Genomic DNA, 23,203 nt, shown 5'->3' with positions numbered 1-23,203 from the left:
TCTTGCACAATTTAGGATCAGACTAAAGAGATTAGGGAAGACCCACAGATCAGCTAGATATGAGCTCACTAATATCCCTCAGGAATATGCAGCGGAGGTGAAGAATAGATTTAAGGGACTGGACTTAGTAGATAGGGTCCCGGAAGAACTCTGGACAGAAGTTCGCAACTTTGTTCAGGAGGCGGCAACAAAATACATCCCAAAGAAAGAGAAAACCAAGAAGGCAAAATGGCTGTCTGCTGAGACACTAGAAGTAGCCCAAGAAAGAAGGAAAGCAAAAGGCAACAGTGATAGGGGGAGATATGCCCAATTAAATGCAAAATTCCAGAGGTTAGCCAGAAGAGATAAGGAATTATTTTTAAACAAGCAATGCATAGAGGTGGAAGAAGACAATAGAATAGGAAGCACAAGAGACCTCTTCCAGAAAATTAGAAACATTGGAGGTAAATTCCAGGCAAAAAAGGGTGTGATCAAAAACAAAGATGGCAGAGACCTAACAGAAGAACAGGAGATCAATAAAAGGTGGCAAGAATATAGGGAAGACCTCGGCCTTCCTTATGGTCCAGCTCTTGCAGCCATATGTTACTACGGGGAACACCATTGCTTTAACTATGTGGACCTTTGTTGTCAGTGTGATGCCGCGCGAAGAGGGAGGCAGAGATGGTTCGGGACTGGCCGAGGGGGCAGGCAGGCGGATGTCCAGGGAGCAGCCAGGATGGGGAGGGCCGGGTTGAGGGAGATCCGGGATCAGCGTGGAGGAAGAGGCGGCCGGGGTCCCGGCTGCGATTCTCCTCTTCTCGCCAACCCACCGCCTCAAACCTCCATCCTTCAAGGGTTGCAAAAGAGGCAAAAATTCATCAGCTCCTGAAAAAAACATCCTTTTGCATCTGACAGCAGGAAGTGGTAGCAGGATTAACTCATGAGTGCTGTAAAAGAAAGCAATATGGGAGAAAATTAGAATATATGGTAACACCTTCAATTAAATATAGGTAAGATCTTTTTGGAGAGTCTGCAAAAAAACATGGGGTGGGCTTCCCCTCCCCTTCCCATTCAGCTCCCACAAGGAAGGCCCACCCTGCAGGGGGTGGTTGATGGACAGGGACCGGATGGAGGGAGAATCCGCCCCTTGCAGGGAGGAAAAGGCTGCGAAGGACCAGGGATTCCTCCCCTCTCATCTCCCGGGACTCGAAGGGGGTCCGAGGTCAGCTGAGGGGCTGCAAAGGGAGGCTCCAGAGTGATGTTGCTGACATGGAATTTATCCCTAATTGGCTTAATTTGGGAGTGAATCAAGAGAGGAGGCCTCCCCCCCCCCCCCAGATATTCAATACTGTGTTAACCAAGAAGGTGGTGCTACGATGGGGGTGGCAGGAAAGGACGGAGCCTCGTGCAACTTACCAGAACTTATGTGAAATGGCAAAGGGGTCAGGAAGGGAGGGCAGCCCACAAATTTGGGGTGATCCTTCCCCTTCCCCCAATGACCTGAATGGTCCCCCTCCTTTCCTTCCCTTTTGCACTTTCCCAAAAGGGGGAAACATCCTGGGCAAGGTTTTAGTGATGTGTGTTTTTGTTTTTAATTGCATCACCTTTTGGGGTCCCCTGGAAGGAAAAGTGACCAAAGACCTCAGAAAAAGATTTGGGGGATCCAGATAATCTTGGAAAGTTTTGCTGCAGAAAGTAAATGAGCCCAATTCCCAGCATGGAGGATTTGAGCATCATTCAAGCCTCCTGCAGTTACTTAAGAGGTATTTTTTGGGAGAAGACAGAATAAAACCCGTTAGTTACTGGAGGGGAAGGCAAAGCGCTCACCTGCAGGTTGTTGGAAGGAGGTTGCTGAAAAGAAAGAGAGAGAGAGAGAGAGATATATAACCAATACTGAAAAAGGTCTGGAGCACTTAGGGGTCCTACTCTCAATAGATAGCCCATAATATGTTGCATTATATCTGCTTACAGCCTCTCCAAGAAGAAAGCTTCCTAAAGAAATTTCCGATCAATCTGGGCAACGGATTACTCAGGATCATGCCCTCAAGGGATCCCCCCAAGGATTTCCCTCTTTCTGTGGCTGTTTAGTGCCATCAGAGGATCTGTGGTGGCTCAGTGGGGCCACCAGCCTTGGGACTGGGGGGGTCCAGGAAGACCTCCTATGCCATCTTGATCAGATGCCTCCCCTACATGATCCCCTCCCCATCTCTCCTTATCCAGCCCCAAAGACTCACCTTTCTTGCTCTTCAGGTAGAGGGAGAGCCCCACAGCCAGGAAGGCCACCCCCAGCACAGCCCCCACGGCCCCCGTCCAGAGTTTGCTCCTGGCAGAGTTGGAGGAACGTGGCTCTGGGGAGGGAGAGGGAGAAGGAGCCCGGCGTGAGCAGGAGGATCAGGGCCAGCTTCCTCCAGGGGGTCCGTTCTGGCTCTGGACTCAGGGAGGGTCTTGCCAGCCCCAGCGGTGCCCCCTTCTCGGGCAGGATGGCGTCCCCAGACAGGGAGGGCATGAGGGGAGGGCAGGGAAGAGCTTACCCCACTGGATGGTGACGGGGGCCTCCAGGCTGGCGTGCCCCACCTGGCAAGCGTAGACGTCCCCACGCTCGGGCCGGGTCTCCAGCATCACCTGGTGCTGGTAGGTCCAGTCGCCGTTCTGCAGCTCCTCCCCGAAGGTGACGCCTTCCTTCTCCGGTCGCCCGTTCTTCAGCCACCGGATGTCAATCTCCAGGGGGTAAAAGCCCGTCGTGGTGCAGAGGAGGATGGTGTTGGGGGACGCGGGGTCCGCCTTGGTGGGGGAGATGGTGACGGTGGGCTTGGCTGGGGGGGAAGCAGAAGGAGATAGGAAGGATGTGGGAGAATCAGCAGGGCCAAAAGCAGGAAGGATTTTAATTTTTAAATTACGGAATGGAGACAAAATAACAAACTTGGCCTCTACCAAATAAAAGCAAAGATTAATTCTACAAAAGTCTTTTTCAAACGTTTATAGAATTGGAAGAGGGTGAAATATTGTCTTTGGAGACACCAGTGGACTCTCAGGTCTGAATTTAGATAAATCGACTCAAGGCAGGAAACATGGACTGGCCCCGATGGACGTTTGGAGACTGCAAAACCCAACCGAGAGAGGCTGGACCTTCTTCCCGGCCAGGCATCAGTCCGACTCCGGAAGAGACGCGTGTTCGGCCTCCGAGACTTTAACGCCCCCTATTCACGAGGGGCAAATCCCTCCAAGGACGTTCACGGAGCATAATCCGATATTATTTGCGTGCTGCTCTGGAGCAAAACGTTCTTTCAGAGGGGGGACGAATGATGGGTTGCGATCTCATGGCGCCATCCTACAGAAATGGGAATCTCTGACATAACCATTTGGGAAACAAGGAAAGCGTATATGGGGGGCCGTTTATTAAACTGACAGCAAAACAAAGAGGAGAAAATACTAAATGAAAGGAACAATTAGATGTCAAAATACGATCGCAGACGTAACCCCAAAAGACACCCGATGAAAGAACGGCAAGAAGCTAAATTACTGGAAATGGAAGAATTCCAAGAGAACATAAAATTGGCAAACAGAAGAACATGGACATGCAGAAAAACCAGGAAACATCCCAGCCTTTCAGTTTCAAAAAAAGTAAGAAACAGAGACAAGATCAGCAATTGTTACACCAATGATCAGAAATCTTAGAAAAATTGGCAGCTTTTGTAAAAGAATTATATTCCATGACTAACTTCAACGACTTCAGCAAACTAACTGCGATCCTTGGGGAAGGTAATCGCAACCCACCCCTGTATTCTTGCCGTGAAAACTAAATGGATCGGTACAACCAGAGATATGTCGGTATACCATTGGAAGATGAGACCCCCAGGTCGGAAGATGGTCAAAATGCTACTGGGGAGGAACAGAGGATGAGTTCAACTAGCCCCAGACGTGATGACGCAGCTAGCTCAAAGCCGAAAGGACGGCTAGCGGCCGACGGTGCTGGTGGTGAACGGCGAATCCGATGTTCTAAGGATCAACACACCATTGGAACCTGGAATGTAAGATCTATGAGCCAGGGCAAACTGGATGTGGTTATTGGTGAGATGTCAAGATCAAAGATAGACATTCTGGGCGTCAGTGAACTGAAATGGACTGGAATGGGCCACTTCACATCAAATGACCACCAGATCTACTACTGTGGACAAGAGGACCACAGAAGAAATGGAGTAGCCTTCATAATTAATAGTAAAGTGGCTAAAGCAGTGCTTGGATACAATCCAAAAAACGACAGAATGATCTCAATTCGAATTCAGGGCAAGCCATCGAACATCACAGTGATCCAAATATACGCCCCAACCACAGATGCTGAAGAAGCTGAAGTAGAGCAGTTCTATGAGGATCTGCAGCACCTACTGGACAACACGCCTAAAAGAGACGTTATTTTCATCACGGGAGACTGGAATGCTAAGGTGGGCAGTCAAATGACACCTGGAATTACAGGTAAGCATGGCCTGGGAGAACAAAACAAAGCAGGACACAGGCTGATAGAATTTTGCCAAGACAATTCACTCTGCATAACGAACACTCTCTTCCAACAACCTAAGAGACGGCTTTATACATGGACTTCACCAGATGGACAACACCGAAATCAGATTGACTACATCCTTTGCAGCCAAAGGTGGCGGACATCTGTACAGTCGGTAAAAACAAGGCCTGGAGCTGACTGTAGTTCAGATCACGAACTTCTTCTTGCACAATTTAGGATCAGACTAAAGAGAATAGGGAAGACCCACAGATCACCTAGATATGAGCTCACTAATATCCCTCAGGAATATGCAGTGGAGGTAAAGAATCGATTTAAGGGACTGGACTTAGTAGATGGGGTCCTGGAGGAACTCTGGACAGAAGTTGGCAGCATTGTTCAGGAGGCGGCAACAAAATACCTCCCAAAGAAAGAGAAAACCAAGAAGGCAAAATGGCTGTCTGCTGAGACACTAGAAGTAGCCCAAGAAAGAAGGAAAGCAAAAGGCAACAGTGATAGGAGGAGATATGCCCAATTGAATGCAAAATTCCAGAGGTTAGCCAGAAGAGATAAGGAATTATTTTTAAACAAGCAATGCGTGGAAGTGGAAGAAGACAATAGAATAGGAAGGACAAGAGACCTCTTCCAGAAAATTAGAAACATTAGAGGTAAATTCCAGGCCAAAATGGATATGAACAAAAACAAAGATGGCAAGGACCTAACAGAAGAAGAAGAGATCAAGAAGAGGTGGCAAGAATATACAGAAGACCTGTATAGGAAGGATAACAATATTGGGGATAGCTTTGACGGTGTGGTCAGTGAGCTAGAGCCAGACATCCTGAAGAGTGAGGTTGAGTGGGCCTTAAGAAGCATTGCTAATAAGAAGGCAGCAGGAGCGATGACATCCCAGCTGAACTGTTCAAAATCTTGCAAGATGATGCTGTCAAGGTAATGCATGCTATATGACAGCAAATTTGGAAAACACAAGAATGGCCATCAGATTGGAAAAAATCAACTTATATCACCATAGCCAAAAAGGGAAACACTAAAGAATGTTCAAGCTATCGAACAGTGGCGCTCATTTCACATGCCAGTAAGGTAATGCTCAAGATCCTGCAAGGGAGACTTCAGCAGTTCATGGAGCGAGAATTGCCAGATGTACAAGCTGGGTTTAGAAAAGGCAGAGGAACTAGGGACCAAATTGCCAATATCCGCTGGATAATGGAAAAAGCCAGGGAGTTTCAGAAAAACATCTATTTCTGTTTTATTGACCAATCTAAAGCCTTTGACTGTGTGGACCATAACAAATTGTGGCAAGTTCTTAGCGGTATGGGGATACCAAGTCATCTTGTCTGCCTCCTGAGGAATCTGTATAAGGACCAAGTAGCAACAGTAAGAACAGACCACGGAGCAACGGACTGGTTTAAGATTGGGAAAGGAGTACGGCAGGGCTGTATACTCTCACCCTACCTATTCAACTTGTACACAGAACACATCATGTGACATGCTTGGCTTGAGGAATCCAAGGCTGGAGTTAAAATCTCTGGAAGAAACATTAACAATCTCAGATATGCAGATGATACCACTTTGATGGCTGAAAGTGAAGAGGAACTGAGGAGCCTTATGATGAAGGTGAAAGAAGAAAGTGCAAAAGCTGGCTTGCAGCTAAACCTCAAAAAAACCAAGATTATGGCAACCAGCTTGATTGATAACTGGCAAATAGAGGGAGAAAATGTAGAAGCAGTGAAAGACTTTGTATTCCTAGGTGCAAAGATTACTGCAGATGCTGACTGCAGTCAGGAAATCAGAAGACGCTTAATCCTTGGGAGAAGAGCAATGACAAATCTCGATAAAATAGTTAAGAGCAGAGACATCACACTGACAACAAAGGCCCGCATAGTTAAAGCAATGGTGTTCCCCGTAGTAACATATGGCTGCGAGAGGCGGACCATAAGGAAGGCTGAGAGAAGGAAGATAGATGCTTTTGAACTGTGGTGTTGGAGGAAAATTCTGAGAGTGCCTTGGACTGCCAGAAGATCAAACCAGTCCATCCTCCAGGAAATAAAGCCAGACTGCTCACTTGAGGGAATGATATTCAAGGCAAAACTGAAATACTTTGGCCACATAATGGGAAGACAGGACACTCTGGAGGAGATGCTGATGCTAGGGAGAGTGGAGGGCAAAAGGAAGAGGGGCTGACCAAGGGCAAGGTGGATGGATGATATTCTAGAGGTGACGGACTTGTCCCTGGGGGAGCTGGGGGTGTTGACGACCGACAGGAAGCTCTGGCGTGGGCTTGTCCATGAAGTCACAAAGAGTCGGAAGTGACTGAATGAATAAACAACAACAAAGGGCCCAGCAGCCAAATGAGTTATTCCCATGGTGGAAAACAATGACCCAATTCTCAACGACTACCAGAATTTTCTGGGAGGGTTCCAAGCACACTTTGACGACCCGATCAGAGAGGTCACTGCCAGCCGGGAAATTCGGAAGCTCAAGCAAGGCAACAAGAGAGTGTGAATCTACATTGCTGATTTCAAACTGTTAGCAGGAGATCTGGACTGGAATGAGAGTGCCTTGAAAGAACAATTCAAACAGGGGCTGGATGAAGAAATTAAAAATGAATTAGTGTGCCAGGGAACACCAGCTACCCTAGAAGGTTTATATCAACCTTCTGTGGTTGTAGACACCAGGCTAGAAGAGCTCAGACAGATACAGCCAGGGAGAAACAGGGGCCTCAGAGCACTTCCAGGATTTCCAGCTCTCTCTGCAGCATCTCCTTACTCAGGACCAGAGGAGCCAATGCCTATCAGGGTGAGCAGGAGGCTTATTTCCGAGGCTGAGAGACAGAGAATGAGAGAGAGAGCCCTCTGTTTCTACTGCGGAGTCCCGGGGCACCTGGTGAGAGCTTGCCCAGAGAGAAGCCAAGCAAATTCCGTAAGAGCCCCGGGGCAAGCAGCAGAACCAAGAGCCACCTCCACCTCAACTTCCAACCAGGGAAACTCCATCGGTTTCCCTCCACAGAGCTCTAAGGTCTAGGCAATTGTCTCTTGGCAACCCCCCCCCCCCGAAATGTGAAAGAGGTACGAAGATGTCTAGGGTTTTGCAATTTTTACAGGAGATTCATAAATAAATTTAGTGACAGGGCTAAACCCCTCACACAGCTTTTGAAGAAACGATCAAAATTCATTTGGGGGGAGAGGGAGCAAGCAGCCTTCCAAGAATTTAAGCAACTCTTTGCATCCCAGCTGCTTTTAAAGCACCCTGATCCCACAAAGCAATTCATAATGCATTCAGATGCTTCAGATATTGCCATTGCTGCGGTTTTATTGCAATATACAAACAAAACCGAGAATACATTGCTACCTTGTGCATTTTTCTCCTGCATGCTCTCACCAGCAGAGAGAAGCTATGATGTTTTTAACAAGGAGTTGCTAGCAATTAAAGCAGCATTTCAAGAGTGGAGGCACTGGCTAGAAGGTGCAGCCCTTCCTGTGAAAGTTTGCACCGATCACAAGAATTTACAGCTTCTACAAAACACCAGATCCCTCACCCCACGCCAAATCAGATGGAGCCAGTTTTTCTCCTATTTCAATTTTGTTATTTCTTAAGTTCCCGGGGTGCACAACTGTTTGGCAGATGCCCCGTCTCGATCCATTCAGGCAACCCCCGCTACTCACCAGGAGGTACAGGCTACTATATTACAACCTCACAACTTTCAGCAGTCTATGAGGGGGAACCAGACAGAGATTTTAGCAGCAGGCAGACAAGCAGAGGACCTATTACAAGAGTCAGAGCTCAGCAGCAACAGGACCTGTATGCCAGGGCCAGGATGGATGACCTCCAGAGGGACCCGCAAGACACTGCCTCCCCCTTTAATGTGGAGGCAGGAATCCTCTGGCATAGTGGGTGATTATACATTCCCCCCTCATTGAGGGAAGAAGTACTGAGACTTTGCCATGACCATCAAACGGCAGGCCACGGAGGTGTTTTCAAAACTCTCCATAGAGCTCTGAGAGACTACTGGTGGCCTAGGATGACTGCAGACATAAAGGGCTACATGGCTTCTTGTCATACCTGTAGACGAGCCAAGCCTCTCCCAGGGAAGCCCCCAGGACTCTTGCAACCCCTACCCACCCCTAGTAGGCCTTGGGATACAATCTCTATGGATTTCATCACTGATTTACCCCCAGTCCAGGGGCTGACTTCCGTACTAGTGGTGGTGGACCTTTTCACTAAAATGGCGCATTTTATTCCTTGCAAGGGCCTCCCATCTGCACAAGCCACAGCGCAGTTGTTCATGGACCATGTTTTTAGGTATAGAGGCATGATAAATCACTTGGTGAGTGACAGAGGCCCTCAGTTCACTTCCAGGTTCTGGAGGGCCCTTTTCCAGTCATTAGGGGTCCAGATCCACCTGTCATCATCGCATCATCCTGCTAGCAATGGGCAAGCTGAGAAAGTCAACCAATGGTTACAGCAGTATCTCAGGTGTTACACCACTTATCAGCAAGACAATTGGCCAGCCCTGCTCCCCATGGCAGAATTTACCTATAACAACTCTGTGCAATCCTCTACCAAGATGTCTCCTTTCCAAGCACTCTATGGGGTTAACCCTCCGGTGTTGCCCACCTCCTCCCAGCAGGGAGCTGTTCCAGCCGCGGCTGATTTCTTAAAGAGCAACAAGCCGCACAGGAGTTGTTAAAGGAGCAGCTGAACAGGGCAAAGAGTGCTTACAAGAGAGCTGCAGATGCTCACAGACAAGAGGGGCCAGCGATTGCGGTAGGAGACAAAGTGTGGCTCTCTACCAAGTTTTTGACCTCTACCAGACCCTCCAAGAAGTTGGACTCTGTTTGTGGGCCCTTTCACTGTGGTGCACCAGATAAATCCAGTGGCTTATCGCTTAAAGCTGCCAGCATCCATGAAAATCCATCCAGTCTTTCACAGAGCCTTGCTAGCCAAGGAACCTCCCCCAAATGCCTTGCGATTGCAACTGCCCCCCCTCCAGTAATTGTGGAGGGGGAGGAGGAATACGAAGTCGAGGAAATTCTGGACTCTAGGAGGGGGGGAAGGGGCATCCAATATTTCATACACTGGAAAGGGTACCCTGAGGAAGAGCGCACGTGGGAGAATGCCAGAGATGTGCATGTACCAACGTGGGTTCATCCCTCACAAACCCAAGCCTCGCACTCTCCCAGAGATTCCTCACCTGGCGGAGCAAGCAGAGGATTCCCAAGCAGAGGAGTTCGTAAGTTGGCAACCTCCACCCCCGCCTGAGGCTCTGAGACCAGAAACAGAGGAGGAGGGGGAACCGCAGCCCTCCACCTCGGGCGTGCATTTCCCAGGAGGGAGGGGGGACGACTCTTCTAATTATCTGGCTATTTTCCAGCAGCAGCCACCTGGGCCAGAAGTGTCATCAAACCTGGAGAGCAGCACTGATTCATCCTTGGAGGAGTTTTCCTTTGAAGAATTTCCATCGTTGCCCAGTTCCCATTGGAGCTTGGAGGGAGAGATGGACTCTCATGAGACCTCTGGAAGGGAGGGGGCTGAAATGGAATGTAAATCTGGAGGGGAGGGAGATGTCATGAGCACTGATGGTGAGCAGGAGGGGGCCCCTATCCAGGGGGGAAAACACATGCGTAGTACTGAGCAGTTAAGCAGCCATTCAAAGAGACAGAGATCGGGCCCGCCTTAACCTTTGGGGTTTATCTGTCTGGGTTTTTCCCACGCTGCTTCAGTTTGTTAGGATTTTCTGTCTAATGTAGCAGTAATAAAGTACTAGAGACCTATTCCTTGTCTCAGCGTGGTTCCTGGCTGTTAGGACAGTGAGGGGCCTTTCTAGGAGCAGCGAGAGGAAGTGTGCAAGTGGGGATCTTCTCTCCTAAAGTGCAAGGAGCCTTGGCTTCCTGTGAATAGTAATAATGAGAATAGCAGCTGGTGAAGGGGAAGGTCAATCCACCAAGTTACGGTGGGGCTCAGTGATTTTCCCCATGTTATTTAGCACCTGCACGAAAGTGCTCGGGGAGGTCCTTCAGCAGTTTGGGCTGAGGAGTCATCAAGGTCCTGGTGACACCCAGGCGTATAAGCCAGGGAAGCACCGAAGTCCTGAACTGGTGCTTGGACACAGAGCGGATCTTGACTGCTGCATCCCGGAGCCCTTCTGGGACTTCTGTTGGGGGATGAATGGCACTTGATTGTAATGACGCCTCATGCTCACAATGGCACCACTTGCGTCCTTCCGTGGTATAAACTACATTAGCGCAGCACTGGCCACCTCCAGACCATTGTTGCTGTGTGTGTGAGAGAGAGAGGGAGGGAGGGAGGGAGGATGAGATAGATTGTTAATGTAGTACAGGATGGGGGAGGTGGAGTTGAGCAGCAGGACACCCAAACGGGATCTGCGGTTTTTGGTGGACCACAAGCTGGTCGTGCCTAACCACTGGGCTGCAGCTGCAACCACCGCCAATGCGGTCCTCGGCTGCAACCACAGAAGTCTGGTGTCAGAATCAAGCAAAGTCCTCCTTCCTCTCCATTCTGCCCAGATCAGACTTATTCCCATTAACACATTAAAAAATACAGAACAGACCATATACATTAATCCACATTTAATATCTTTATTGAAAAGAACATTTGTGCTGATGGGGACAATCTATCAGGAAAAAATATAACAAACATGTGCTTTCATTCTCCAGAGTTTCCAACGACAAATCGAGTTGTTAACAGTAAAAACTGAAGCTGGCATTTAACACCCCTTTACAACCCTTTTTAAAATCTGTTGTATGAAATATAGACAAAAACCCTAATTCAGGATTTGTTTTAAAAGTTTACTATGTGGTTTTCTGAAGTTCATCAAAACTTTTACATCAAAACTTTGGTTAATTGGGCATTGCCACAAAAAATGAAAATATGTGCCAGTGTATCTCCTTTTTGCCAATCCAGTTTGGCATTTATGTAATTTTATGGGTACAATGCAAGCTTTATTAATTTTTACAGTATTTATAGCACACCACAGTCCTGATGGATTGGGGTATGCTCTTTGGGCAGGGTGCAACAAAGGAAAAAAGGTATAAATAAGATCAAGAATTTAAAAAAAATATATTATATAAGAAGTGCCAAATGCCCCCTGGAACAATGCTACTTTGACCTGTTTTTGAACTCTAGCTATCCGACACAATACTGAGGAAGACTGTAGAGAGGATCATCAGGTTATTCTGCAGGCGTCTTGAAAATAATGCAGTAATCACCAAATGTCAGCATAGATCTGTCCAAAACAAATCCTGCTAGCCAAATCATCTAATGTTTTGATTGGGTAACTTCCTTAGTAGAGTGAGGGAATGTGGCATAAATCATATATCTTGACTTCAGCAAAGCATTTGACAAAATGTTTTTTTAACAAGGAAGTTAAATGTGGGCTGGATGACATGACAATTAAGTGGACGCATAGCTTGCTAAAGAAGGATACCCAAAGAGGGCTCATCAGTGGCTCCTCATCAGATTGGTAAGCGGTCCCAAGTGGGATCCCGGAAGGACCTCCTGGGTCCTCTACTCTTCAGTCTTGTTTTGATGAATTGAATGAAGAGATGGAGGGAATGCTTATAAAGTTTGCAAGCGATGCAAATTTGGGTGGGATGACTAACACCCAAGATAAGGGAAATAAAATTCAAAAAAATCTTGATTGGTTAATGAAATGGGCTGGAAGCAACCGAAGGAAATTGAACGGACAAGTGCACAGTTCTTCATTGAGCCATAAAAATAAAATGCACAGGAATAGTACAGGGGATACCAGACTTGGTAAGGGTGTTTCTGAACAAGATCTCGGAATACTAGTTGACTGAAAATGGAATATGTGTGGAAAGACTACAAAAAAGGGAAATGAAATTTTTGGCTGCTTTGCTGGAGGTGGAGCTGCAGTGGTTCCATTCGGTCTTGCGCTGGTCAGATCCCGCCTCTCGTCCTGTGTTCAGTTCTGGGCCCACATTGTAAGAAGGCTCCAGAGCCACTGGGCAGGTTCAGAGGATGCCAAAGATTTTCAGAGGATTAGAAACTAAGCCCAGTGAAGGAAGGTTGAAGGAGACGGGCAAGTTTAGCCTTGAAAAAAGATGATCGAGGGTGCATGTAACACTTTTTCAGATATCTGATGCCATGAAGAATAGTGGATTTAAGTGACAAGAATTCAGATTTCAGCTGAGTGTTTTTTCAAAAAATCGTCCTAGGAATAAAGTTCTGTGGTGGCTCCAAGCTCCCCTCTCTTGATGTGTTCCAGCCACCTGGCTAGAGTATTTTATTTCAGATTCCTGCAATGAGCAAAGGTGTGGACTTCATTAACCTAAATGGCCCTTTCCAACTCATTGTCACGGTTCTATTACTCAATAGATGGACTCAGAGGACAAGATATTAAAATACAGGATCTCCTTGAATAATTTATTTGGCTGAATAGCGAGTGGATTACTTGTTCTCCAAGCATCAGTACTGTATGCTGCGCCCTTTAAGGGCATCCTCTGTAATCAAAGCATTTTCCTTTTAAATATCTTTATTCCTCGAGAACCCCAGTCCAGTCTCTGGCTATTAGTTCTTCCCTCCTGAGTTCCTCAGGTTGTTTAAACACCTCACACGCAAAAGGCACCTGCTTCTCACTGGGACTGTACACTGATCCCAGGGTAACCGTAATCCCTCCCTCCCTCCCTCCTGGCGGGACTAGAATTCACGGTCTCCCGATTCCTAGTCAGCCGCCCTTGACCACTAGACCAGACTGGCTCTCGCTTCTGTCTTCTGCTGTGCTCTTAAGGACTACATTCCTAGCAACCACCTCATCCACTCCAAACCGGCCTTTATGTGAAACGGGGATAGTCCCACCACCGTGACCAACGACGCTACGTACTTGGCTGCAGAGGTGAGGCCGACTGTGTGAAACTACAACGGGTTTGGAGTGGGCAGTGCAACACTACGGGAGCCAGATCCGCTGTCTGGATCTCTCACGTGAAGGTAGTTATTTTTTTCCTCGATGCTCTTCTCATATTCCAACCATCTGCGTGGTTTTTCCCTTTTGTGGATCCTTTCATGAGAAGTTCAGGTACTGCTCTTACTAAAACGCTTCCCACGTTCTATACATTTATGCGGTTCTCCCCAGCGTGGATCCTGTCATGGGACGTAAGAGAACGATTCACTCTGAGGCTCTTTCCACACTCTGGGCATTCATATGGCTTCTCCCGTCCGGCTCCTTCTACGAATAGTAAGGCCACCAAGTTCACGGAGGGCCTTTCCACACTCCGGGCATTCATGAGGTTTCTGCCCTGCGTGGAGCCTTTTATGGGAGGCAAGTCGGCTGCTTCGAGCGAAGCTCTTTCCACACTCTGTACGTTTATACAGATGATCTTCCATGTTGACACTATCATGCAAAGAAAGAGCAGCGGTTTGACTGTAATCCCAGCAAACGGAAGAGGGGCCGACCGAGGGCAAGGTGGGTGGATGACATCCTGGAGGTGACAGACTCGTCCCTGGGGGAGCTGGGGGTGTTGACGACCGACAGGAAGCTCCGGCGTGGGCTGGTCCACGAAGTCACGAAGAGTCGGAAGCAACTAAACGAATAAACTACAAGTGTGGTTTATACATTGCTTATTTAAGTCTGAAGTATTTTTAAATACTTTACCGTTCTTCTTTGGACAGTTTCCTTTTCCTTTTCCTTCCTGTTCTTGTTGGGCAAGTCAGTCTTCACTATGGGCACGCTGGAAAGGTGAGCTTTTTTCACGCTCAGTTATGGACTGGTTTCTCTCACAACTTTTTCATTCCCTTTGATCTGCAAACTTTTCTCTTCCCTTATTCTGCCTGATTGTTTCAGATGGGTCCTGGGATTCTTGCTCCGCTGGCTCTGGCTGCCTAACGTCAAGAGATTTGTCAGTCCCTGGTGAGATTGCAGAGCAACCGAGCTCCTTCCCTCATCACACAAGGCCGTAAATAGAGCCCGTCTCTCCAGAGGGCCTCGCCCATTGGCGTGAAAGCTCCATCCTTCAGGCTCCAACCTACAAGCCACAGCAACTCCTCAGTGGAAGCAGAGAGAGACACCCCGTATCTCAGCCGCATAACCTTGGACCGCCTCTCGAGGGCAGCCAAGGGAACGGTTTAATACTGGGTAAAACCTGTTGAAGGACCAGGCTGAGGACAGATCATCGTACAGAAAACCTGTCTCTGCGGTCACTAGGAGTTGACACTGATTAGATCACACATAATCAAAAGTGGGGAGAAAATTATTAAGCCATTGGCTTGTGAGCGTTTAGAAAAGAACACATCGCTTGGCAGAGGCCAACATGGGTTTATCAAGGATAAGCCAAACCAAGCCAATCTTCTTTTTGGATAGAGTGACTGGGTTAGCTGACCATGGGAACATGGTGACCATGGTGTACCCTGATTTCAGGAAAGCTTTTGACAAAACCTCCTGTGATATTCTAGCAGAGTAGATGGCAAAATGGGGGTTGCACTCTGGAGTCCTTGGTGCTCCCTGAGCCTTGTAGTTTTCTTGCAGATGTTTCATTGCCAGGCTAGGCAACATCTCAGCGCGAAGAGGGAGTGGGCCTTGCTCTCCGCTTATTTACTGTCCAGCTTGTGTTGGTGTCTCTCCTTGGGAGTTCCTTGATTGGGCTCTTGTTTGCTGCTGGGTTGATTGGCAGGGCTGATCCGACTGTCCTGTCCTCGGGGGGCCAGGACAGTCAGATTCCCCGCGGCTGGCGGGAAGGACCTGAGACGAGGAGGCCCCTCCGCCTCCCCACTGAGCCCCCCAAATATCAGTCATCTCAGTCCTTAGAAGAAACAAAGTACAATAAAATATCCCACCCTGAGGGGACCCTGAAGGATTTTCTGCAAACCTGGAGACTTAGGAAACAAGGCGTGGACACACAGCCATCATCCACACTCCTGGAACGCAAGGACAGACCACACCCAAACGCATTTAAAAGACGCTGCACGGACATCCCCAGAAGGACACGGCATCTCCTGCCATCTTTGCGGCGCTTCACAATCCCTTTCCCGTTTTAGCTCCCTGAACAGTTCGGGATCATCCTCAGTTTGGTCCCCCTCCCTGCTGACCCCTTCCTTGGTCCAGATCCCACCCAAACCAGCTCCAAAGTCCAGTCCCAACCCAAATCCTTCAGGGGCTCCCCTCCTGACCCCCTACTGAGAAAGTGGCCCCTGGACCCCTCTTCACCTTCCCTCCATCAAGTGGTCCATCTGAGGAAGGGGACCTTCTGCACGGGGCCCCTGAGGCTGCAACCCTCCAACTCCTCCCCGCTGGGTTTGGGAGAAGCCTCTGATCTGTGGGGGGGGGGGATTGTAGACCCTCCACATCCCTCTTGGAGGGGAGCAAACAGAAGATCAGAAATTCAGGGATGGAGGGAATTTTTAAAATTTTTATCCCACCTTTATTATTTTTATAAATAACTCAAGGCGGCGAGCATACCGAATACTCCTTCCTCCTCCTATTTTCCCCCCAAGAGCAACCTTGTGAGGTGGGCTGGGCTGAGAGAGAGTGACTGGCCCAAGGTCACCCAGCCGGCTTTCGTGCCTCAGGTGAGACTAGAACTCACAGACTCCTGGTTTCTAGCCCAGCACCTTAACCACTAGACCAAACTGGCTTTAATCAAATGGCTTCTGACCTGGAGAGACGGTGGAGCTGAGATGACACTATTCAGACAGCATCAACTCACATCATTCCAGGGTTTTCCTGCAGTCCAAAGTTTATTGACTTATAGCAAATAAAAGCAAAGGAAATTAACTCAGAGGAGAACCGCAACATGGATGAAGCTCCTGTGGATTCAAAGCCGAGAAACGAGGGGGGATCCAAGGAAGGGAAAAGAGGTTGGGCTCTGCTGGGCAGACAGCGGTTGATCCCCAAGATCACTTCTCAGAAAGGGGGGATCTCAGTATGCAGAGCATCTGGGATCTCTCCGGATCCAGTGGGCTGGAATAAGCGCCAGATGGGTTTTGGGTTAAGGGGCTGTGGGGTGGATGGTTGCAGCCATTGCCCTCAATGGGGGTCTGTGCTGAGCAGGAGAGGTTGGGGGTCTGCAGTGACAGGCAGGCCAAGAGTTCCTGGGGACAGACTAGATGGCCTCTACTCCCCTCCCGATTCCCCTCCCTCAAGAGAAAGAGAGGCGTGGAAGGAAGCTGGTGGGTCTCGGCAGGGGAAGGTCCAGGCTGCGATTCTCCTCCTCTTGCCAACCCACCGCCTCGAACTTCCACCCTTCAAGGGTTGCAAAAGAGGCAGAAATTAATCAGCTCCTGAAAAAAACATCCTTTTGCATCTGACAGCAGGAAGCGATAGCAGGATTAATTCATGAGTGCTGTAAAAAAAGCGATATGGGAGAAAATTAGAATATATGGTAACACCTTCAATTAAATATAGGGAAGATCTTTTTGGAGAGTCTGCAGAAAAAACACGAGGTGGGCTTCCCCTCCCCTTCTCATTCAGCTCCCACAAGGAAGGCCCACCCTGCAGGGGGTGGTTGATGGGCAGGGACCGGATGGAGGGAGAATCCGCCCCTTGCAGGGAGGAAAAGGCTGCGAAGGACCGGGGATTCCTCCCCCTCTCATCTCCCCGGACTCGAAGGGGGTTCGAGGTCAGCCGAGGGGCTGCAAAGGGAGGCTCCAGCGTGACGTTGCTCACATGGAATTTATCCCTAATTGGCTTAATTTGGGAGTGAATCAAGAGAGGAGGCCTCCCCCCCCACACAGATATTCAATACTGCATTAACCAAGAAGGTGGTGCTATGATGGGGGTGGCAGGAAAGGACAGAGCCTGGTGCAACTTACCAGAACTTCAGTGAAATGGCAAAGGGGGGCGGGAAGGGAGGGCAGCCCACAAATTTGGGGTGCTCCTTCCCCTTCCCCCTATGACCTGAATGGTCCCCCTCCTTTCCTTCCCTTTTGCACTTTCCCAAAAGGGGGAAACATCCTGGGCAATGTTTTAGTGTTGTGTGTTTTTGTTTTTAATTGCATCACCTTTTGGGGTCCCCTGGAGGGAAAAGTGACCAAAGACCTCAGAAAAAGATTTGGGGGATCCAGATAATCTTGGAAAGTTTTGCTGCAGAAAGTAAATGAGCCCAATTCCCAGCATGGAGGATTTGAGCATCATTCAAGGCTCCTGTGGATACTTAAGAGGTATTTTGGGGGAGAAGACAGAATTAAACCCGTTAGTTCCTGGAGGGGAATGCAAAGCGCTCACCTGCAGGTTGTTGGATGGAGGTTGCTGAAAAGAAAGAGAGAGAGAGAGAGAGACAACCAATGCTGAAAAAGGTCTGGAGCACTTAGGGGTCCTACTCTCAATAGATAGCCCATAATATGTTGCATTATATCTGCTTACAGCCTGTCCAAGAATAAAGCTTTCTAAAGAAATTTCTGATCAATCTGGGCAACGGATCACTCAGGATCATGCCCTCAAGGGATCCCCCCAAGGATTTCCCTCTTTCTATGGCTGTTTGGTGCCATCGGAGGATCTGTGGTGGCTCAGTGGGGCCACCAGCCTTGGGACTGGGGGGGTCCAGGAAGACCTTCTAGGCCATCTTGATCAGATGCCTCCCCTACATGATCCCCTCCCCATCTCTCCTTATCTAGCCCCAAAGACTCACCTTTCTTGCTCTTCAGGTAGAGGGAGAGCCCCACAGCCAGGAAGGCCACCCCCAGCACGGCCCCCACGGCCCCCGTCCACAGTTTGCTCCTGGCAGAGTTGGAGGAACGTGGCTCTGGGGAGGGAGAGGGAGAAGGAGCCCGGCGTGAGCAGGAGGATCAGGGCCAGCTTCCTCCAGGGGGTCTGTTCTGGCTCTGGACTCAGGGAGGGTCTTGCCAGCCCCAGCGGTGCCCTGTTCTCAGGCAGGATGGCATCCCCAGACCGGGAGGGCAGGGAGGGGAGGGCAGGGAGGGGCTTACCCCACTGGACAGTGACGGGGGCCTCCAGGCTGGCGTGCCCCACCTGGCAAGCGTAGATGTCCCCCCGCTCGGGCCGGGTCTCCAGCATCACCTGGCGCTGGTAGGTCCAGTCTCCGTTCTGGAGCTCCTCCCCGAAGGCGACACCCTCCTTCTCCGGCCGCCCGTTCTTCAGCCACCGGATGTCAATCTCCAGGGGGTAAAAGCCAGTCGCGGTGCAGAGGAGGATGGTGTTGGGGGACGCGGGGTCCGCCTTGGTGGGGGAGATGGTGACGGTGGGCTTGGCTGGGGGGGAAGCAGGAGGAGAAGGAGGGACATGGGAGACTCAGCAGGGTCAAAAGCAGGAAGGATTTTAATTTTTAAATTACAGAATGGAGACAAAATAAAAAACTTCACCTCTACCAAATAAGAGCAAAGATTAATTCTAGAAGATTTTTTCAAAAATTAACAGAATTGGAAGAAGGTGAAATATTGTCTTTGGAGACACCAGTGGACTCTCAGGTCTGAATTTAGATAAATTGACTCAAGGCAGGAAACGTGGACTGGCCCCGATGGACGTTTCGAGACTACAAAACCCAACCGAGAGAGGCCGGACCTTCTTCCCGGCCAGGCATCAGTCCGGCTCCGGAAGAGACGCGTGTTCGGCCTCCGAGACTTCAACGCCCCCTATTCACGAGGGGCAAATCCCTCCAAGGACATTCCCGGAGCATAATCCGATATTATTTGCGTGGTGCTCTGGAGCAAAACTTCCTTTCAGAGGGGGGACGAATGATGGGTTGCGACCTCATGGCGCCATCCTACAGAAATGCCAGGAGGAATTGCATTTCTTTCCCAAAGAAAACAGGAATCTCTGACACAACCTTTTGGGAAAGAAGGAAAGGGTATATGGGGGGCCGTTTATGAAACTGACAGCAAAACAAGGAGGAGAAAACACTAAAAGGGAGGAACAATTAGATGCCAAAATACGAGCGCAGATGGAACCCCAAAAGACACCCGATGAAAGAACGGCAAGAAGCTAACTTACTGGAAATGGAAGAATTCCAAGAGAAAATAAAATTGGCAAACAAAAGAACGTTGAACATGTGAATAAACCAGGAAACTTCCCAGCCTTTCAGCTTGGAAAAAATAAAGCAACGCAGACAAGATCAGCAATTGTTACACCAACGATCAGAAATCATGGAAGAATTGGCAGCTTTTTCAAAATAATTATATTCCATGGCTGACATCGATGAAGCTGCCCTGAAGAAATATCTTGAAAGGCTGGTTATCAAAGGATTTTAATGCCCAACGTGGACATATACTAAGCAAACCTACAACTATCCAAGAAACAAAAGCGGCAATAAAAAAAAGCAAGGAAAGGGCAAAGGAGCAACAATCAGGGGTAGCCGTTTACTTCTCTCAATTGCCCAAGTCCTCTCAAGGAAGATTCATCCCCCCTCAGAAGACTAACAAGTTCCGAATTCCCCTTTCGGAGCCAGATGGACAGAAGAGGTTCTCGGGGATCTTGCGCTGTGCCGGATCCTTGCTGGGGGTCCTTTGGGGGAATTTGGGGGGGAGACCAAAAATAAAATATAAATAAAATATAATTTTATAATATCGTTTATAAACAAATAAAAATGTAAATAATCAATCAATAAAAAGAAAAATGCAAAAAAGAAAAAGAAAAATTAATTTAGGCCATGGGCAAGAAATCTGGGAGAGAGAATCAAGATTTTAATGGGTTGCTTCAAACTCTGCCCCCAAATCAGGAACTTTCCAGCTATGAGACGGAAGTGATTCGGCTGAAGGGGAAGCTGGGTCTGTCACGAGAAAGGTGGTTCCAAGGGGGGCTTTTCTCCCAGGCCCCCAAAATTGGCCAAGCAAGGGTGGGGTCCTTGGTGCTCTCCGAGCCTTGCTGGTTTCTTGCAGACGCTTCATGGCCAGACTAGGCAACCCCTTCAGTGCAAAGGGGGAGTGGGCCCTGCTCTCAGCTGACGTACCGCGGCTTCGCTTGGCCTAACAATGTTTCTCAGCCTTTGAATCAGCTTTTTCTCAAGGCAGGGGGAAAAGCCCCTAAACCATTCCGTAGGACTGAGGTCTGCGTCTTGGTTTAAACACGGAATCAGAAGTATAATTTCTAGATCATTTCCTCTATTTGTTTGTTTCTTTGTTTGTTGGATTTAGAAGCTGCCAGACTCCAAGTAAGTCTGAACAAAGAAAAGAGAAGGAAAAGAAGGAAAATGTCCAGAGAAAGGGCAGAAGGACAGGCGAAAGAAACGGCCTTGCGAATCCCCCTTTTCAGACCTTTGGAAATGGATTTTATCCTAAAAGGCGAAACATTTCCTGGGTGGAAAGGGGGACCAGGAGGCCCTTCGATCGATCGATCGGTCGCGAAGGATCTATTTGGGAGGAGGGAGACGTTGCTGGGTTCTCCCCCCCCCCCCACAAAAAAATCATATTTGGGCCCTTTTCTGGAGGGGACCAAAGGGATCCCTGATTCCGGGCAGGGAGAGAGTCTGGATCCCGGGAAGGAGAGGAATATTCCGTAGATCTGGGAGCGCGGAATAAAGGAGGAGCAAAGCAGGGCTGCCAGAGGCCCAGAATTTCGATAGCCCAACACGCCCCTTCGTAGCCCAAACGGAGCCCAAAATCTGCATCCCACAAACAACCAAGATTTCCGCAGCTGCTCTCTAAAACTCGCCCGATGAGGCGGGAAAACTCCATGAGGGAGAATCTCAATACATTTAATGGATTAAGGAAGGGGGGGTCCCTTCTGCATCCCCCTCCGAAGCCCCTGCCTCCCTCCCGGACTCACCTCTCCGGCCAATCACATGATTCCCCCGGGAAACGTCATAGTTGTACCGGCAGAAGCGATCCACAGCGGCCCTCTTGTACTGCAGGCGGTCCTTATCGCTGTTCCAATGGTCGGCCTCGGGCTGCCCCAACTCGGTCACGGCCACGTACTTCCCGAGGTCGCTGTCGAAGCGGTCAATCTCCTGCCGGTCGTAGAAGTACCTCTCCAGGTAGCGCACCCGCTGCGTCCCGTTCAGGAAGCGGCACTCGTGCTTCACCTGGTGCAAGAAATGGGCTGCGAGGAGGAGGAGGAGGAAGAGGAGGAGGAAGGCCGTCAGGGGGGACTCCGGGGCCCATCGCTCCCGGCAGCGACTGGAGGAGGGACCCACGCGGGGAGGGGGAGGGGGAGGGCCTTTCTCAGCCCCCCCCTTTCCTGGTTGGGCTCCCTGGGGGAGAGCCTCTAAATGGAGATTCTTAAAGAAAAACGCGTTTTTGTTGAAGGAAAAATACTTTTTTTCCCGCTTTCCCTTTCGCTTTCCTTCTCCTTCCTCTTTTAATGCAACAAACTCTTGAGGTCCAGCCAGGGGGGGGGGTGAGGGAGGGGCCCGGCTGTGTCTCGAAAGGGGGTCCCCCTCCGTCCTCCTGGGGGGTGTGGGGAGGGGGGGACAGAGACCCCGCGGAGATCGAGGCTCCTGCAGGCTCCCCCTCTCTTGTCCTCGGCCCCTTCCCCAAAGTCCCTCCTGGGGGTCCCAGCCCCTTTCCTCCCCCCCCAGCATCAGGGGCACCCTCCCAGCCCCTCCCCCCGTCCAGCCCCCTCCTTACCGGGGGGCTCCTTCCCCGCTTCGCTTCCGGGGACCCGCCGGCACAGCGCCCCCACCAGCAGCAGCAGCAGCAGCAGCAGGGGGACCCCGGCAGAGCCCATGAGGCGGCCCCACATGGGTATCCCAAATAGAGAGGGGAGGGGGACGGAGATGCTCCCAGCCCCCGAGGCGGAATCGGAGGGTCTGGATGGGGGAGGAAGTGTTTTTTCTGAGACTTTGAATTGGGAGTGCCCAGAAAGGCAGAAGGACCAATGGGAATTCTCGCTCCTGCAGCGTCATCGGTCTCCGGGCAGAGTCTCTCCTGATCCGCCCGGTGGAGGAGATAGTTCGGGGCAGAGAAGGAAGCGGAGAAAGGGGGAGGGGGATCCTTTCGGTCTTGGGGGGATGCAGCTCCGGGGGGGTACCTGCCGGCCCAAGAGGGGACCCCCCTTCCTTTGCCCTCCCCACAACTCTCAGCCAGGCTCTCTCTTTCTCTGTGCGCCTGGAGGGGGTGGACTAGATGCCCTCTGAAGGCTTCTCAAGGCCCCGGGGAACCCCAGGCTGGGGCTGCCGGACTCCGAAGGGGGCGTGGTCCTTCCCGGGACAAGACCCTGCAGGGCCAGAGGCCCGGGGCTTCTCCTCGGTTCCAGCTGAGTCGGGGGTCCCTCCGTGGGGAGGCTGGAAGTGGGAGGCTTAAAAGGAGGGAGCACGTGGGAGCAGCCCCTGGGTCTGAGCCTGGAGGCGGTGCAGGGGGTGACGGGGGGGGGAGGCGCATCCTGAGCCCCAGTCAGGCCTGGGGGGGGGGGGCAGACGCAGCAATGGGGTCCAGACTCTTCCCCCGCCCGCAATGCCAGAGCGGGGCCTGCCTGGAAAAGCCGGGGAGACCGATCCGGGCGCTTCTCCAGGCCAAACGGGAAGCAAATGGCCTTGGGATCTGGGGGCCACGGGGGTCCCGGGACCGGCTTTGTGCAGCTAAAACGGGCCAGACATTTGAGCTGCTCAGTATCCTGGGACTGGGGCCGTTTCCTTGGCCGGAAGGCGGCTGCTCTCCTTGCACGTCGGGTGTCTTGTGAACTCGGCCCTTGTAGTCTATTAACCTGGTTTGGGTGTGTGAAAGAGCCAGCTGGTCTTGCTTGTCTGCCCTCGGCCTCATTAAGGGGTTATTTGGGCAATTGGAAAGGCTTCAAACTACAGGGCGCTGCAGGAGGGCTGGAGTTTCACTTCCGCAGCACCAGGCGGCAGGAACAGGCTG

At 50.3% G+C, this 23,203-nt stretch overlaps 2 protein-coding genes across 2 annotated transcripts in view; both read right to left on the bottom strand.

The window, feature by feature from the left end:
- LOC134491913 (zinc finger protein 595-like) overlaps positions 1-23,203 on the bottom strand; it is a 610,720-nt gene that overhangs the window by 313,394 nt on the left and 274,123 nt on the right. The gene's annotated exons all lie outside the window — the stretch shown is intronic.
- Positions 1-23,203, bottom strand: part of LOC134488789 (uncharacterized) — a 107,560-nt gene that overhangs the window by 14,519 nt on the left and 69,838 nt on the right. Inside the window, exons 2-12 of the mRNA XM_063291135.1 lie at positions 21,174-21,446; positions 18,383-18,664; positions 18,085-18,198; positions 17,682-17,705; positions 17,459-17,471; positions 13,696-13,856; positions 10,476-10,640; positions 2,511-2,906; positions 2,214-2,327; positions 1,807-1,830; positions 620-826 (exon numbers count right to left, since the gene is read on the bottom strand). Coding sequence (XP_063147205.1) covers positions 620-826; positions 1,807-1,830; positions 2,214-2,327; positions 2,511-2,906; positions 10,476-10,640; positions 13,696-13,856; positions 17,459-17,471; positions 17,682-17,705; positions 18,085-18,198; positions 18,383-18,664; positions 21,174-21,446 — 1,773 coding nt within the window. The remainder of the gene's footprint in view (positions 1-619; positions 827-1,806; positions 1,831-2,213; positions 2,328-2,510; positions 2,907-10,475; positions 10,641-13,695; positions 13,857-17,458; positions 17,472-17,681; positions 17,706-18,084; positions 18,199-18,382; positions 18,665-21,173; positions 21,447-23,203) is intronic.

Source organism: Candoia aspera, chromosome 2, assembly GCF_035149785.1.
Source record: "Candoia aspera isolate rCanAsp1 chromosome 2, rCanAsp1.hap2, whole genome shotgun sequence".
In the NCBI taxonomy this organism is placed as follows: domain Eukaryota; kingdom Metazoa; phylum Chordata; class Lepidosauria; order Squamata; family Boidae; genus Candoia; species Candoia aspera.
Note: the sequence above shows the minus strand (reverse complement) of the source record. Positions and strands in the feature narration are given on the sequence as shown.